Source organism: Balaenoptera physalus (genome assembly GCF_965194825.1).
Source record: "Balaenoptera physalus genome assembly, chromosome: 12".
Taxonomy (NCBI): Eukaryota; Metazoa; Chordata; class Mammalia; order Artiodactyla; family Balaenopteridae; genus Balaenoptera; species Balaenoptera physalus.
In genome coordinates this window covers 69,736,457-69,752,079 of record NC_138897.1, presented here as the reverse complement: position 1 = coordinate 69,752,079, position 15,623 = coordinate 69,736,457, and the positions used below count along the sequence as shown (strand labels likewise).

General features: G+C 44.7%; 1 protein-coding gene across 9 annotated transcripts in view; it reads right to left on the bottom strand.

The window, feature by feature from the left end:
• Positions 1-15,623, bottom strand: part of HIRA (histone cell cycle regulator) — a 76,472-nt gene that overhangs the window by 26,449 nt on the left and 34,400 nt on the right. For all 9 annotated transcript variants that reach the window (XM_082417113.1, XM_082417112.1, XM_082417114.1 and 6 more), the window contains 3 exons: positions 15,464-15,549; positions 8,699-8,896; positions 6,889-7,050 (listed from right to left, as the gene is read on the bottom strand). In XM_082417113.1, the coding sequence (XP_082273239.1) occupies positions 6,889-7,050; positions 8,699-8,896; positions 15,464-15,549 (446 nt within the window). The remainder of the gene's footprint in view (positions 1-6,888; positions 7,051-8,698; positions 8,897-15,463; positions 15,550-15,623) is intronic.

Below are 15,623 nucleotides of genomic sequence, written 5' to 3'. Positions count from 1 at the left end.
GAGGCCAGCATTACCCTAATATCCAAACTAGATTACAAGAAAGAAGAACTACAGACCAACATCTCTCATGAACAAAGATTCAAAAATCCTCAACAAATTATTAGCAAATTGAATCCAACAATGTATAAAACGAATTATACACCATGACCAAATGGGATTTATTCCAGGTAGGCATACTGATTTAACATTCAAAAATCAATTACCATAATCCACCACATCCAACAACACTAAAGAAGAGCCTTATGACCATATCAACTGATGCAGAAAAAGCATATGACAACACCAAACATCTATTAATGATAAAAACTTAACAAACTAGAAATAGAGAACTTAACTTGATAAAGAATAACCACACAAAAAACTTACTGTTAACATTGTACTGGAAGTCTTAGCTAATGCAGTATGACAAGAGAAGGAAATAAAAGGTATAAAGATTGGGAAGGAAGAATAAAACTGTGTTCAGTGAATAAAAACATCAGTGATGACACTGTGTCATTGTAGAAAATTCCAAAGAATCAACAACAACAAAATCTGTAACTAATAAGCAATTATACCAAGGTTGCAGGATACAAGGTTAATATACAAAAGTCAATTACTTTTCTATATACCAGCAATGAACAAGTGGTATTTGAAATTCTAAACACAATACCACTTATACTGGTGCCAAAAGAGCAATAATTTGATAGAAATATAACAAAATATGTACAAATTCTATATGAGGGAAACAACAAAACTCCGATGAAAGAAATCAAAGATCTAAATAAACTGACATATTCTATGTTCATGAATAGGAAGACTCAATATTGTTAAGATGTCAACTTTTCCTAACTTGATCTAGAGATTCAATGGAATCCCAATAAAAATCCCAGGAACTTATACTGTAGTATCAACAAACTTATTCTAAAGTTTATATGAAAAGGAAAAGGCCCCAAAATAGATCTAAACAAATGTAGTCAATTGATCTTTGATAAAGGCAAAGACATAGAATAATCTTTCAACAAATGGTGCTGGCACAAATGGATGTCCACATGCAAAGACTAAATCTAGACACAGACCGTACATCTTTCACAAACGTTAACTCAAAATGGATCATAGATCTAAGTGTAAAATGCAAAATTATAAAATGAGAACTCAGAAGAAAACACAGTAGGAAGTCTAGGTGAGCTTGGGTTTGGCAATGAGTTTTTGATACAACACCAAAAGCATGATCCATGATAGAAAAAAAAAAATCTAATGTGTTGGACTTCATTAACATCAAAAATTTCTGCTCTGAGAAAGACACTGTCAAGAGAATGGAAAGCCAAATCAAAGACTGGGAGAAAATATCTGTGAATCACATTACCTGAATAAAGACTTGTATCTAAAATATACAAAGAATTCTTAAAATTCAGCAGTAAGAAATAACCAATTAAAAAAAATGAACAGGGCTTCCCTGGTGGCGCAGTGGTTGGGAGTCTGCCTGCCGGTGCAGGGGACACAGGTTCGAGCCCTGGTCTGGGAGGATCCCACATGCCGCGGAGCGACAGGGCCCGTGAGCCACAACTACTGAGCCTGCGCGTCTGGAGCCTGTGCTCCGCGACGAGAGGGGCCGTGATGGTGGGAGGCCCGTGCACCGCGATGGGGAGTGGCCCCCACTTGCCGCGGCTGGAGAGGGCCCTCGCACAGAGGCGAAGACCCAACACAGCCATAAATAAATAAATAAAAAATTAAAAAAAAAAAAATGAACAAAGATCTGAACAGGCACTCACCAAAGATGAGATGGCTGATAAGTGTATGAAAAGATGTTCAGCATCATATGTCATTCAGCAATTGAAAATTAAAACAAGATACCACTAAACACTTATTAGAATGGCTAAAACCCAGAAAATTGATGATACCAAATGCCAACAAAGATGCGGGTCAAAGGAACACATTCACTGTTGGTGGGACTGCAGTCATTTTGGAAGACAGTCTGGCAGTTTCTTACAAAGCTAAACCTAGTCTTACCATACCAACCAGCAATTGCACTCCTAGGTATCTGACCAGTGGAGATGAAAACATATATTCACACAAAAACCTATATGTGACTACTGATAGCAGTTTTATACATCATCTCCATATAATTGCCAAAAAATGGAAGCAACCACGATGTCCTTCAATGGGGGAATGCTTAAACTGTGGTACCTACAAACTATGTGTATCCATACAATGGGATAAGATCTGGTAATAATAAGAAATAAGCTATCAAACCATGAAAATGCATGGAAGAACCTTAAATGGATATTACTAAGTGAAAGACACCCATTTGAAAAGGTTAGGTACAGTATGTTTCCAATTATATGACATTCTAGGAAAGGCAAAACTGTAGAGACAGTAAAAAGATCAGTGGTTTTCAGTTATTCAGGGAGGAGGGAGGGAGGGATAAACAGCTGAACAAGAGGGATGTTCAGGAGGTGAACTTACCGTGCCTGATACCAGACCCTCCTGCTGCCTCGGAAGCAGGAAGCTTGGCCCTAAGTGAATACTCACTCACTGCCACTGTCTTTCTTATTTTTTTGGGTTGTTGATTCTTTTATTTACTCACTGCCTTTTCAAGGGAGAAGCTGAGAATGGCAAACTTGATGAGCCCTTATTCTATAGTTCCTGCTGGAGCTGTATGTGTGGCTGAAAGGCCTTATGAGATGTGGGTAACACAGCTACTGAGGGACAATCCCTGGTGACATCAGGGCCCAAGTCATGCATCAAGACTTTGCCCTCTAGCAGCCCGATTCAAGGGGTAGCCTCTGCACTTCTCAAAGCAGGGTCTGGCACTCCCCGAGAGCTAGGAATTGACAGCGATAAGGGCCATGGAGACCTGCAAGGTGAACATCCTTCCTCAGTGAACAGAAGGAATTCCTAGCTATGGTGCCCTGTGGTTTCACTAAGGTGGAGATTGTGTTTTATTCTGGCTATTCAGACCTCACTCCATTTCCAAAACTGAGATTTCAATACTTGCTTAAGCCTGTGAAACATCAGCCACTCCCTCTTGACCAATGCCCCACAGCTCGCCCTCTTTGGGGAACTCCTGTTAGGTGCACGCAGACCCTACTCTCTGCCCTCCAGACTCTCCTCCTTGGGCTCCACCTCTTCACCTCTGGAGCACCCAGGCCATTTCCTCAGATCAAATGCGCTCCTCAGCTGGGCCTCCTCTGCTGTCAAATATGCCCACTGAGGTTTTTTTTTTTTTTGGACGCGTGGCTTGCAGGATCTTAGTTCCCCGACCAGGGATTGAAACCTGGGCCCCTGGCAGTGAAAGCACTGAGTCCTAACCACTGGACCGCCAAGGAATTCCCTCCGCTGACTCTTCAATTGAAATGATTATTATTTTTCTTTTCCAAAAGTATTTTTGGGTTCATTTCCAAATCTATCTGGTCTTTTTGATGGTGTATTATTCCTTACTGAGCTATAATTCACATACCATAAAAGTCACCATTTTAAAGTATAGAATTCAGTAGTTTTTAGTATATTCATAAGGCCATCAATCATCACCACTAAGCCTTGCACATTTTCATAATCCCAAAAAGAAACTCTGTATCCATCAGCACTCACCCCATCCTGCCCCGGCAACCACTAATCTACTTTCTGTCTCCATGGATTTGCCTATTCTGGAATTAAATATAAATGGAATCATATAACATGTGGTCCCTTGTGACTGGCTTCTTTCACTTAGCATGTATAAGCATTCCATTCCTTTTATGCAAGTATTGCCACATAATATTACTGATATATTGTATGGATGTACCATATTTTAAAAATCCATTCAATTGACGGACATTTGGGATATTTCCACTTTTTGGCTATTATGAATAATCCGGATATGAACTTTTTTTTTGGCTGTGTTGGGTCTTCATTGTGGTATGTGGATCTTTCGTTGCAGCATGCAGGCTTCTCTCTAGTTGTGGTGTGCAGGCTCAGTATTTGCGGCAAACGGGCTCTCTAGTTGCGGTGCTAGGGCTTAGTTGCCCCGCAGCATGTGGGATCTTAGTTCCCCGACAAGGGATCGAACCCATGTCCCCTGCATTGGAAGGTGGATTCTTTTTTTTTTTTTAAAGAAATTCACGTTCTTTTATTTATTATTTATTTATTTATGACTGTGTTGAGTCTTCGTTCCTGTGCGAGGGCTTTCTCCAGTTGCGGCAAGTGGGAACCACTCTTCATCGCGGTGCGCGGGCCTCTCACCATCGCGGCCTCTCTTGTTGCGGAGCACAGGCTCCAGACGCGCAGGCTCAGTAATTGTGGCTCACGGGCCCAGTTGCTCCGTGGCATGCGGGATCTCCCAGACCAGGGCTCGAACCCGTGTCCCCTGCATTGGCAGGCAGATTCTCAACCACTGCGCCACCAGGGAAGCCCCTGGAAGGTGGATTCTTAACCACTGGACCACCAGGGAAGCCCCCTGATATGAACTTTTGTGTACAAGTTTTTACATGAATATGTTTTCAATTCTCTTGGGTATCTACCTAGGTGTAGGACTGCTGGCTCAGATGGTAACTCTATCTTAACCATTTATGGAAACGCCAGATCATCCTCTGAACCAGCTGAACCATTTTACAATCCCACCAGAATCTATGAGGGTCCTGATTTCTCCCCATCCTCACCAACACTTCTTATTATCTGACTTTTTGATCACGGATCCTAGTGGGTGCGAAGTGGTAGTTCACTGTAGTTTTGGTTTGCATTTCTCTGATGACTAATGATGTTGAATGTCTTTATGTGCTTATGGTTGTTTGCGTATCTTCTCTGGAGAAATGTCTATTTAAATCCTTTGTCCATTTTAAAACTGGGTTATTACTCTTTTTACTGTTGATGTGATTTGCAAATATTTTCTCCCATTTAGTAGGTTGTCCTTTCATTCTGCTGACAGTGCTCTTTGAAGCACAAAAGTTTTAAGTTTTGATAATGCCCAATTTTTCTATTTTCTCTTTAGTTGCTTGTGTTTTAGGTGTCACATCTAAGAAATAGTTTTCTAATCTAAGGTCACATCTATGTTTTCTTCTAAGAGTTTTATAGTTTAACTCTTACATTTAGTTCTTCAATCCATTTTGATTTAATTTTTATACATGGGATAGTATACAAATCTTTCCTCATGTTTTCTTTATCTTTCTTGTCTTTGACCATCTTACGCATGTTTATTTTACAGCCACCATCTGACCATCTACCATCAGAGGTACAGAGGTCTACACCTTCTGCTCCTGACGTCTCCTGACATGCGTGGATGATCAGGGTTTCTTCACGGGCTTTGTTCCTTTGGATTCTGAGTCATCTCAGGCAGTGTTTCTTCAGTGGGAACACAGTACCCCCTGGGGTCAGGATGGATTTGTATTTGCTTTGCCAAGTGCCTCTGGGGTGTTAATTAGACTAGAATCTTCTTTTGTGTCCAGTTCTTGGCTTGGTGATTTCCAGATGACAAAGGTAGTGTTAAAGTGACCTCCAATCCACTTGAGGGCAGGCCTGTGGTGACACAGCCTCAGGGGAAGACTGTTTTCCTAACTCAGAGGGCAGGCTGAGACATTCCAGGCTCTGGCCATGTTCCTATGCTGTCAGTCAGGTTTCTTCTAGTCCCCCTCTCACTGGAGGTACACTTTTTTAAGCAGCTTGACTTCATGCTAGTGTCTTAGTTCCAATCCCTACGTGGCTCAGGCCTAAGGCCCTGTCTCAAATCTGTGTGGCCATTAACACTCAAGGTCCTTGTTCACCAGGCCAGTAACCTCCTGGCCTAACACCCACTGCTCTGGTTGTTTTGTTCACTCTTAGACTTTGGCTCCTAGGGACTTCACTTACTTTCTTGTGAACTAGTCACATACTTTAGGGACACATGTTACGTTTCATCCAGCATTTCAGAATGTTTAGCAGCAGGGAGGTTTCAGATCCTCTATATTACTGGGCAGAAAAATTGCTGGGTAAAAGGATCATATGAAACACCTATATAAAACAGATGTGACCACACTGCAGACCCCACACCAAAGTCACAGAGGCCACCGCTGACCTGAAGGGACAGTCCTCCCATGCTGGCTTCTGGGGCCTATTCTCCAAGGACGAATCCCACTCAGACAAGCAGTTTTGAGAACATGGGTGAAGCCCCGGGGACAATACAGTGTGGCTTTAGCTCCAAGACACCGTCCATGGCAAGGACAGGTCTCATCCCAGATGCTCCCTCCACTGGGCACCTTCTGGCCATGTGGCTCCTGCAAGAGTCTCTGGCCCACGTCCCTGATGTGGCTAATGGTAACGCTGAGCCCAATCACCTTGCAGTGGGTCACAGCTCCAGGTTGGCACTCAAGGCCCCGGCCTGTGTGGAGGAAGGTGGCCCGGCCCCCCCTCAGACTCTCCCAGCCTTCAACTTGCTGGACCAGGCAGTGAGCTCCGTGCCACAGCGGGCTTGGCAGGAGGCCCTCCCAGGAGGCAGAGAAGCTCTGTGTCAACAACAGAGGCTGAAACACTCAGTGTGGCTCCTCAGGAGGACTCCTGCCGCCCCGTGACTGCTGCCTGTACTCAGGAAGGTGCAGAGGACATGCTGCAGGGGCTCAGAAGCCCATTGGACCTCACAGAGGCCTCCCCTCCATCACTTTAATCTCAGCTCCCGACCTCCTGGTCAGTGTCTGAGCAGAAAGCCAGGACCAGAGCCTTCTACCCTCTGACCATCTCAGCACAGCCTCTGCACCCACCAGCCCTCGTGCCTCTGCCCTTTGGTCCCCACCCCACCCCCACCCCCACCCCATGGCTCCGTGAAGCAGCCACACCTTTCTCCTCAGAGTGGTGGCTCCTGAATACAGAGGGACAGGAGTCTGCACCCTCACGGGAAGGCGGACATGGCACGGCTGGCCCAAGTCTGTACCCTCCCCATCTCTGGGACCCCACACAGCCACCACCTACCTTTCCATAGCTGTCGGGGTCAAACCGACCAAGGCAGGAGCCCCCGGCGTGGCTTTGGAGCGCTCCGTGAATCGGGAGTCGAACGCTTTCATAGGTTCGATCTTGGACGGGGTTGTCAGGATGGAGGGGGACGGTGCAGCGGGAGCAGAGGCCGCATTCACGCTGGGGGTGGGGTGGAGACGGAAGGCCACGTCAGCACAACCCACTGAGGATCCGGGAGTCCGGGATTTGTGGGGCTTGGAGCCAAGTGAATGGGGCACAAATATCAAACTTCCATAAATAATTTCAAGATGTAATTGACTATTGCCAACTTTCTTTAATACCTTCACATATTAAAGTTCTGGGAGTTTGGCTTTCTGAGAAGGCTGTGAGCAAATGCACTCACACCCATACCACTTTAGTGTTCTCAGAGCTTCTGGGGGTAGCATGAGGCCTCAACTAGTGGTTCCTACAACCCCGTTTTCCTCACCATAAAGCTCTGTCACCACAACCTGAATACAGCAGCTCCACCCAACCCGCTCTGACCACCAGCTCTGACCATGGTCTCACAGGGACAATCACACACCCTTTATGCTCTCCTCCAAGTGCTCCCTGTGTCTCTGACTCCACAGAGAAAAGGGAGCTCAGGCTGGAGCTTGCCAGCTCCCTGTTGTCCCGGCACATCCCACACATTGGGTCAAAGCCACGGGGCCTCCTCTGCCCACATCCGGGCTAACTGCCCTCCCCGCTGCTGGACCCCAGGCCAGACGCCCGCAGGCACCTGTATGACCCTCCCCTCCTCTCCCGGAACCTGCACGGCCAACTGTTGAACATTTTGCAAACCTGGTGTCCTGTCCTTCCCCAGACACCCTTCCTCCCAATGCTCTGCTTCCTGACTGGTCTTGCTGCTCCATACCCTTCTCTTCCCTCAAGGGAGAGGGGACACTCGAAGCCTGGCGCATGCCTCCACAGCCATGACACCAGAGGCAGGAGCTGTGATAACGCACGGCCCTGTCCCTGGCGATGGAGGGTCACGTTGACAGTGTCAGTTGTGTGCCAGTGCGGCAGCTAAACTTGGGCCCCACTGTTGTTCGTTTCCTAAAGTGCAAGTCCCAGCGCCTGTGTGTCCACTCCAGGGAGAAGCCAGCCTTCCTCCCCTCGCCCACCACTCCTCAGGCTCCGGGCCTCTGCTCTCGCTGTTGCCCCTACTCCCCAGCCCCGTCCCCTGGCTCAGCCTAAATGAGAAGCCTTCCTGAGATCTGCCCACCAAGGCCCTCAGAGGGCCAGCCCCGCACCCCTGTGGCCACCTCTTCCCCTACCAGCCTAGATCCTCCCCGGAGATGAGGACCCACCAATCAACCCCTGCACACGTCGGGCCTGGCACAGCTTGTCACTCAGAGCAGGTGCTGGGCAAATGGCTCCTGGCTCTTAGTCATGCTCCTCTGGTCCTTTCAGACTTCTAGTTTGGTTTCCAGGTGATGGCCAGTGAAGACACGGGCTCCCCGAGCAAATGTATTTTGAGTGTGAGGGGAGTCTGTGCCGTGGCACACGAGCAGGCTGGCCGAAGGTGGGTTGGCCCTGTGGCAGGTGACGCATCACTGGCCAGTTGCCACCCTTAGTATTCCCATCCTGGGACTGCATCTTCCCCCAGGACATGAAGTCCTCAGGGCCCTAATCATCAGACTCTCCTGATCAAGGCTCCCTTCTGAGCAGGCCCTCATCTGAAACCAAGCACTTGTCTCTTTTCTTTACTGAAGAGGCCACGAAGTGTCCCTGGAACTGTCCAAACCGCACTTGCCCAGGTACAGGACCAAGCTTGGCACCTACTCACCTGTCCTTACTGACAGAATCGCCCGCAGGCCTGGTGCCGGTCGCCGCCACAGGCTCTGTGGAAGGCTTCGAGGTGCCGAAGGGGACGGGGGTGCTGGAGTCCAGCGGCAGCAGCTGCGGGCTGCTGTGAGAGGTGAGCATGGTGCCCGCCAGGGAACCCGAGAGTGGGATGCTGTTGAAGAAGGCCGTGGAGAAGTCCCTGTTGTCGAGAAGGAGAAAAGTCAGCCTTGGACGTCGAGCACCACGTCGAGTACTTACACATCCTAAGCAAATTTTTTTCTGGGTCCAATGGCAATGTATTTTCATGGCAGAATTTTTATGCAAGTTACAGAAAAGTAAAAAGGAAATTAAAATCACTTCATACACTACATTTAATTAGATCTAAGATGAACTGGTACTTTATATACCACTAAGAAAGAAAAAAACTGCGACCGATTATAACTGTCAGGTGTCACTGATAAGCCGCACCCTGATCTCAAGAGGTGTTACCATGTGCAAATGTGTCTTGGGGCTGGGGAAACACAGCGCAAAGAGTGGGCCTCCCTTTCATTATGGGCAGCGTGGACGTGCCATGGTTTACCCAACCAGCCTCTCGTGAGGAACAGCTGGACGGTTTCCTGGTGTTTCTGTAACACACACTGCAGTGTGCCAGCTGAGGGCCCTGGGTATCATGGCTCAGCCACGCACAGGCTCTGAGGCCTTGGGCACCTCAGCCACCATGTCTGCAAAAGAGATGACAGGACCCTCCCCACGAGGCCGCTGTCTGGACTAACCTACTTCCTGTAGCGCATGACACGGGGCACACACAGAGATGCCTGCTGTTGTAACTGTCATCCCACTTGTTTCACATGTTACGTGGGATAAATTCCTAGAAGGAACTGCAGCAGCAAATGGAATGTTCATCGACGATTTTGGATAAATAGTTCTCAAGAGCCTTGCTTTGAGGTTCACCTCACAAGCTGTGCATGGGTGCCTATACCCCCAAACCCTCATCAACGGTTTTATCAACTTCTTGATACCTGATAATCTGAGAGATGAAAAATGGTATCTTACTACAATTTTCATTTGCCATTATTTTGATGCAAGGTTGAAATTTTTTCATCTAGAAACATCTGATTTCCCTTTTTTGGGAGCTGTTTGTTCGTAGCTGTCATCCATTGTTCTATTTGGTTATTGGTCTTTATTATTGATTGTAAGACCTATTTACATATTCAAAAATTCCTATATGGACAGGAAATATTTTCCCCAGGATGTTGTGTTTTGACTATTTATCATGTAATTTTCCTTGCAAAAACATGTTATTTTCGTGTGGTCTAACTTTTGTGTAATTTGTAGAAGACTTTTTTTACCTCTGAGGTTATGAAAGTATTCTTCTATGGAATATTCTAAAATTTTAAATAATAAAAAAATTAAACATTAAAAAAAATCTCTGAGATGTTCAGAATGTTCTCTGAAAAATTTCTGAGCTGTGCAAAATTTTAATGCGTGAGATAGGGCTCCAAATGTTTTTTTAAATTTATTTTATTGAAGTATAGTTGATTTACAATGTTGTGTTAATTTCTGCTGTACAGCAAGGTGACTCAGTTATATACATACACACACACACACACACACATTCTTTTCCATTATGGTTTATCATAGGATTCTGAATACAGTTCCCTGTGCTATACAGTAGGACCTTGTTGTTTATCCATCCTATATATAATAGTTTACATCTGCTAATCCCAAACTCCCAATCCATCCCTCCCCCACTACCTCCCCCCTGGCAACCACAAGTCCGCTCTCTATGTCTGTGAGTCTATTTCTGTTTTGTAGATAGGTTCATCTGTGTCATATTTTAGATTCCACATACAAGTGATATCATATGGTATTTCTTTCTCTTTCTGACTTACTTTACTTAGTATGACCATCGCTAGGTCCATCCATGTAGCTGCAAATGACACTATTTCATTCTTTTTTATGGCTGAGTAGTATTCCATTGTATATAAACCACATCCTCTATCCATTCATCTGTCGATGGACATTTAGGTTGTTTCCATGTCTCAGCTATTGTGAACAGTGTGCTATGAACATTGGGGTGCATGTATCTTTTTGAATTATTGTCTTCTCCAGATATATGCCCAGGAGTGGGATTGGTGGATCACATGGCAACCCTACTTTAGTTTTTTGAAGAACCTCCATACTATTCTCCATAGTGGCTGCACCAATTTACATTCCCATCAGCAGTGTAGGAGGGTTCACTTTTCTCCCTTCCCAGCATTTGTTACTTGTGGACTTTTTAATCATGGCCATTCTGACCAGTGCGAGGTGGTACTTCACTGTAGTTTTGATTTGCATTTCTCTAATAATTAGTGGTGTTGAGCATCCTTTCATGTCTCTGTTGGCCATCTGTATGTTTTCTTTGGAGAAATGTCTGTTTAGGTCTTTTGCCCATTTTTCGATTGGGTTGTTTTTTTATTATTGAGTTGTATGAGCTGTTTCTGTATTTTGGAAATTAAGCCCTTGTCAGCTGCATCATTTGCAAATATTTTCTCCCAGTTTGTAGGCTGTCTTTTCATTTTGTTCATGATTTCCTTTGCTGTACAAAAGCTTGTAAGTTTGATTAGGTTCTGTTTATTTATTTTTATTTCTTTTTAAAAATAAATTTATTTATTTTTTATTTTTGGCTGTGTTGGGTCTTCGTTGCTGTGCGCGGGCTTTCTCTAGTTGCAGTGAGCGGGGGCTGCTCTTCGTTGTGGTGTGTGGGCTTCTCTTGTTGTGGAGCACGGGTTCTAGGTGCGCAGGCTTCAGCAGTTGTGGCACGTGGGCTCATTAGTTGTGGCTTGCAGGGTCTAGAGCTCAGGCTCAGTAGTTGTGGCACATGGGCTTAGTTGCTCCGTGGCATGTGGCATCTTCCCGGGCCAGGGCTCAAACCTGTGTCCCTTGCATTGGCAGGCAGATTCTTAACCACTGCGCCACCAGGGAAGCCGTTGTTTTTATCTCTATTGCCTTGGGAGGCTGACTGAAGAAAACATTGGTATGATTTATCTCAGAGAATGTTTGCCTATATTCTCTTCTAGGAGTTTATGGTGTCATGTTTTTTTTTTTTTTTTTTTTTCAAGAATTTTTTTTTTTTTAATTTTATTTATGGCTGTGTTGGGTCTTCGTTTCTGTGCGAGGGCTTTCTCTAGTTGCGGCAAGCGGGGGCCACTCTTCATCGCGGTGCACGGGCCTCTCACTATCACGGCCTCTCTTATTGCGGAGCACAGGATCCAGACGCGCAGGCTCAGTAGCTGTGGCTTACGGGCCCAGTTGCTCCGCGGCATGTGGGATCCTCCCAGACCAGGGCTCGAACCCGCGTCCCCTGCATTGGCAGGCAGACTCCCAACCACTGCGCCACCAGGGAAGCCCTGGTGTCATGTTTTATATTTAAGTATTTAAGCCATTTTGAGTTGTTTTTGTATATGGTGTGAGGCAATGTTCTAACTTAATTGATTTACATGTGGCTGTGTAGCTTTCTCAACACCACTTGCTGAAGAAACTGTCTTTTCTCCATTGCATATTCTTGTAGGGCTCCAATTTTGTTTCTAGAGAGTATCACTTCCTGACTTCATTTATTGAATTAGGTAATGATTTGTCACAGATGCAAAATATTACCTTTAAAGTTCTCATAAATATTTGAGTCTATTTCTGAGTTTTCTATTGTATTCCACTGTTCTATTCACGTGTCAGTACCTCACTATTTTATTATTATAGCTTGTAAGATTTAATTTCTAGTGGGGCTAGTCTTTCCTGATTAATCTTTTTCAGAAATATTTTAGCTACTCCTATGTACTTTTTCACAGAACTTCAGAATCAGTTTGTCTGATGCTGAAAACTCCTGTGGTTATTTGTATTGGCTCATGTTACATCTATAGGCTGAGGGAGATTTGTCATCTTTATGATATCGAGACATCCTATCTAATAAATGGTATGCATTTCTAGTAATTTCTGTGAATTTTCTTTTAGGTATCTCAGTAGAGTTTAAAATTTTTTCTTCATAAAGATCTCCATTTCTTGTTACATTCTAGGTACTGCACTTGTGAAAGTGATTTCTTCCTTTGCATCTTCTAAAGGTAACTGGTGCTACTTGATCTTGCTATGTTGCACCCAGTCATCTCATCGTCTTCTTTTACTGTCTATGGTGGTTTTTCCAGTTGATTCTCTTCCAGATTATACCATCTTTGACTAATGACACATTTACCACCTCCTTTCTAATTTCTTCTTTCTCTTAACTAACCATAGGAGCTTGGATCTCTAGAACAATGTTAAATTACAGTCAAAGGAGTAGACATGTGTTCAGTTTTTAAATTTAATTTGAAATAAGATAGTTTAACAAGTTTAACAAACATCTATCTGTTCCCATTTAACTGAGGTTTTTTTTTTTTTTTTTTTTTTAATTTATTTTATTGATTGATTGATTGATTGCTGTGTTGGGTCTTCGTTTCTGCGCGAGGGCCCTCTCCAGTTGCGGCAAGCGGGGACCACTCCTCATCGCGTTGCGCGGGCCTCTCACTGTCGCGGCCCTCCTGTTGCGGAGCACAGGCTCCAGACGCGCAGGCTCAGTAATTGTGGCTCACGGGCCCAGCCGCTCCGCGGCATGTGGGATCCTCCCAGACCAGGGCCCGAACCCGTGTCCCCTGCATTGGCAGGCAGACTCCCAACCACTGCGCCACCAGGGAAGCCCTAACTGAGTTTTAAATAACAATGATATTGGGTTTAATAAAAATGCCTCTTAAGCATCTACGAAGATGATCATATAATTTATTTATTTTGATCTACTGACATGTAGGAGTAAATTAAGTTTCCCCAAATCATTTGAACCATCTCGCTTTCCTGAAATAAATTTTACTTGTTTACAGTGTATTAGCATTTTAACACATTGTAACATTCTGTTTGTTATAATTTTATTTAGGATTTTGCATTGACATTTGGAAATAAGATTGATCAGAAATTTATTATATCTTTGTCACATTTTGATTATGAAATTTGAATATTGTGTTCATTAAAAAAAAAGATTTTGCAAGCTTTCCTTCTTTTTCAAAGCACTAGAATATTTTCAATAGTATTAGAATGACCTGTTCTTTAAAAGTTTGTTAGAATTTTCCTGTCAAGCTGTCTTAGTCTGGTGGCCTTTGATAGGTTAACTCTTTGACAGTGTCCTCTATTTCTTCTATAATAATTCATCTGTATAGATTTTCTTCAATTTTGGTAATTTTTGTTTTTCCCAAAATAATTCACTTTCAAATTTATTTGCAGAGTTCAGCAAAGATGTCTTTCACCCTTTTGATTTATTCTTCATCTGTGATTATTTCCCATTTATGTCTATTTTAATTATTTGCAACTTTTTTCTTTCTTGATTAGATAAGCTAATAATTACCTCTTCCATTGCTACTTGTTTTGACATGGGAATCAAGAGAAAAAAAAGAATCAAGTTCTGGTGCCAGAAATATGTGCCCCATGGCAGAAAGCTGGCTCAAGGCCAGGCAGGAAGTCATCTACCACCTCTGCCTCCTCACCAGGTGAGGCCTGCAAGGATCCACAGAACAAAAGTGCCACCACCACTTCTACCACCTCTACAAGCCTCATTCCCATCAGCTCTGAAATGTTCAAGCACTGTCACATACTTGGTTTCACTTGGTCCTAATAAAGGCGGGCAGGTGGCATTCTCTGCATAGGTTCATAATGGGAAAAAGGTTTGATCAAGAGAAAACCACTCTATGGGAGGAGTCTGGAAGTTGGTTCTGGCTCTACCTGGTCAGGTCACTGCCCTCCAGGGCCTCGGCACTTGCACACCTGACATGAGGAGGCCATCAGCACATCACATGACTGATGGTCTCCGCAGACTTCAGGGAAGATTTGGAACAGCTTGTGGAGGAACGAGTGGGAAGTGCAGAGGACTACTGTGCATGGTGCCCTGAGGAGACGGGCTGAAAAGAGTAAGTCATCTTGATGTTCGGCCTATTCCTCTCACATGGGGCCTTATCATCCTTTGAATCAACATACCTCACTTTGGGGAGAATGACCAATACAAAAGCAAGCCCGACGACAGATGCCAAGACAAGGACAAATCCAGCTGAATCCACTGTCCCTCTCTGCTCCATTAGGGAAATCTACCCCCCACCCAGCAAGTCCACTTCTGGGAAGTGTCCTGAGGGAACAGTCACAGGTGTGCTCAGAGATTCATTTACAATCACAAAACACCGTACAAACTACACGTCTACAGTTAAGGGGCTGGTTAAGTAAATCATGGTGCGTTCACAGGCGGGGCACCTGGACTGTCAGCAAACCAATGCTTCAGAGAACTAGTTATTAAAATGGATGCAAGGTCAAGATACAGGAACAAACAGGAGATACGGACACCAAAACATTAACAGTGATCGTATCTTTGTGCTTTTACTGTTTTCCATAATGTGTACATATTCCTTTCTTAATCAGAAAGAGAAGGCTATAAAAGTGGAAAGAGAAACAGAAAAAAAATCAGTGTGACTTTTCTCTCCCTGCTATCTTCAACAAAGCAGGGACAGCCTCCCCGCCCGCCTGCACCACCATCAGGTGTGCACAGGGCTCTGCAGTAGCGCAAGGCTTTGAGGCTGCTGGGAAGCTGGAATCAACTCACTTCCAGACTCTGTGGGTGAGGCTGGCCCAAGAGCCTGTGAAGACCTGGTTATGATAGTGCTACCTGGCGAAAGGAGAGAGGAAGACCTCCCAGAGAAGGCCACAGAAAGCTCGGTGAGTGAACAAGTACCCAGTGTCCAGCTGTGCTATGCAGAGAGGCGTGATTCTCCTCCGACCATCTGCTGTCCGAGTCTCAACTTGTTTCTTTAAAAGATTCTGGCAAAGTAGAGAGACATGAAGGAATGGAAACGTTTCTGAATCTCCAAATACCAACAAATAAGACTTCTAAT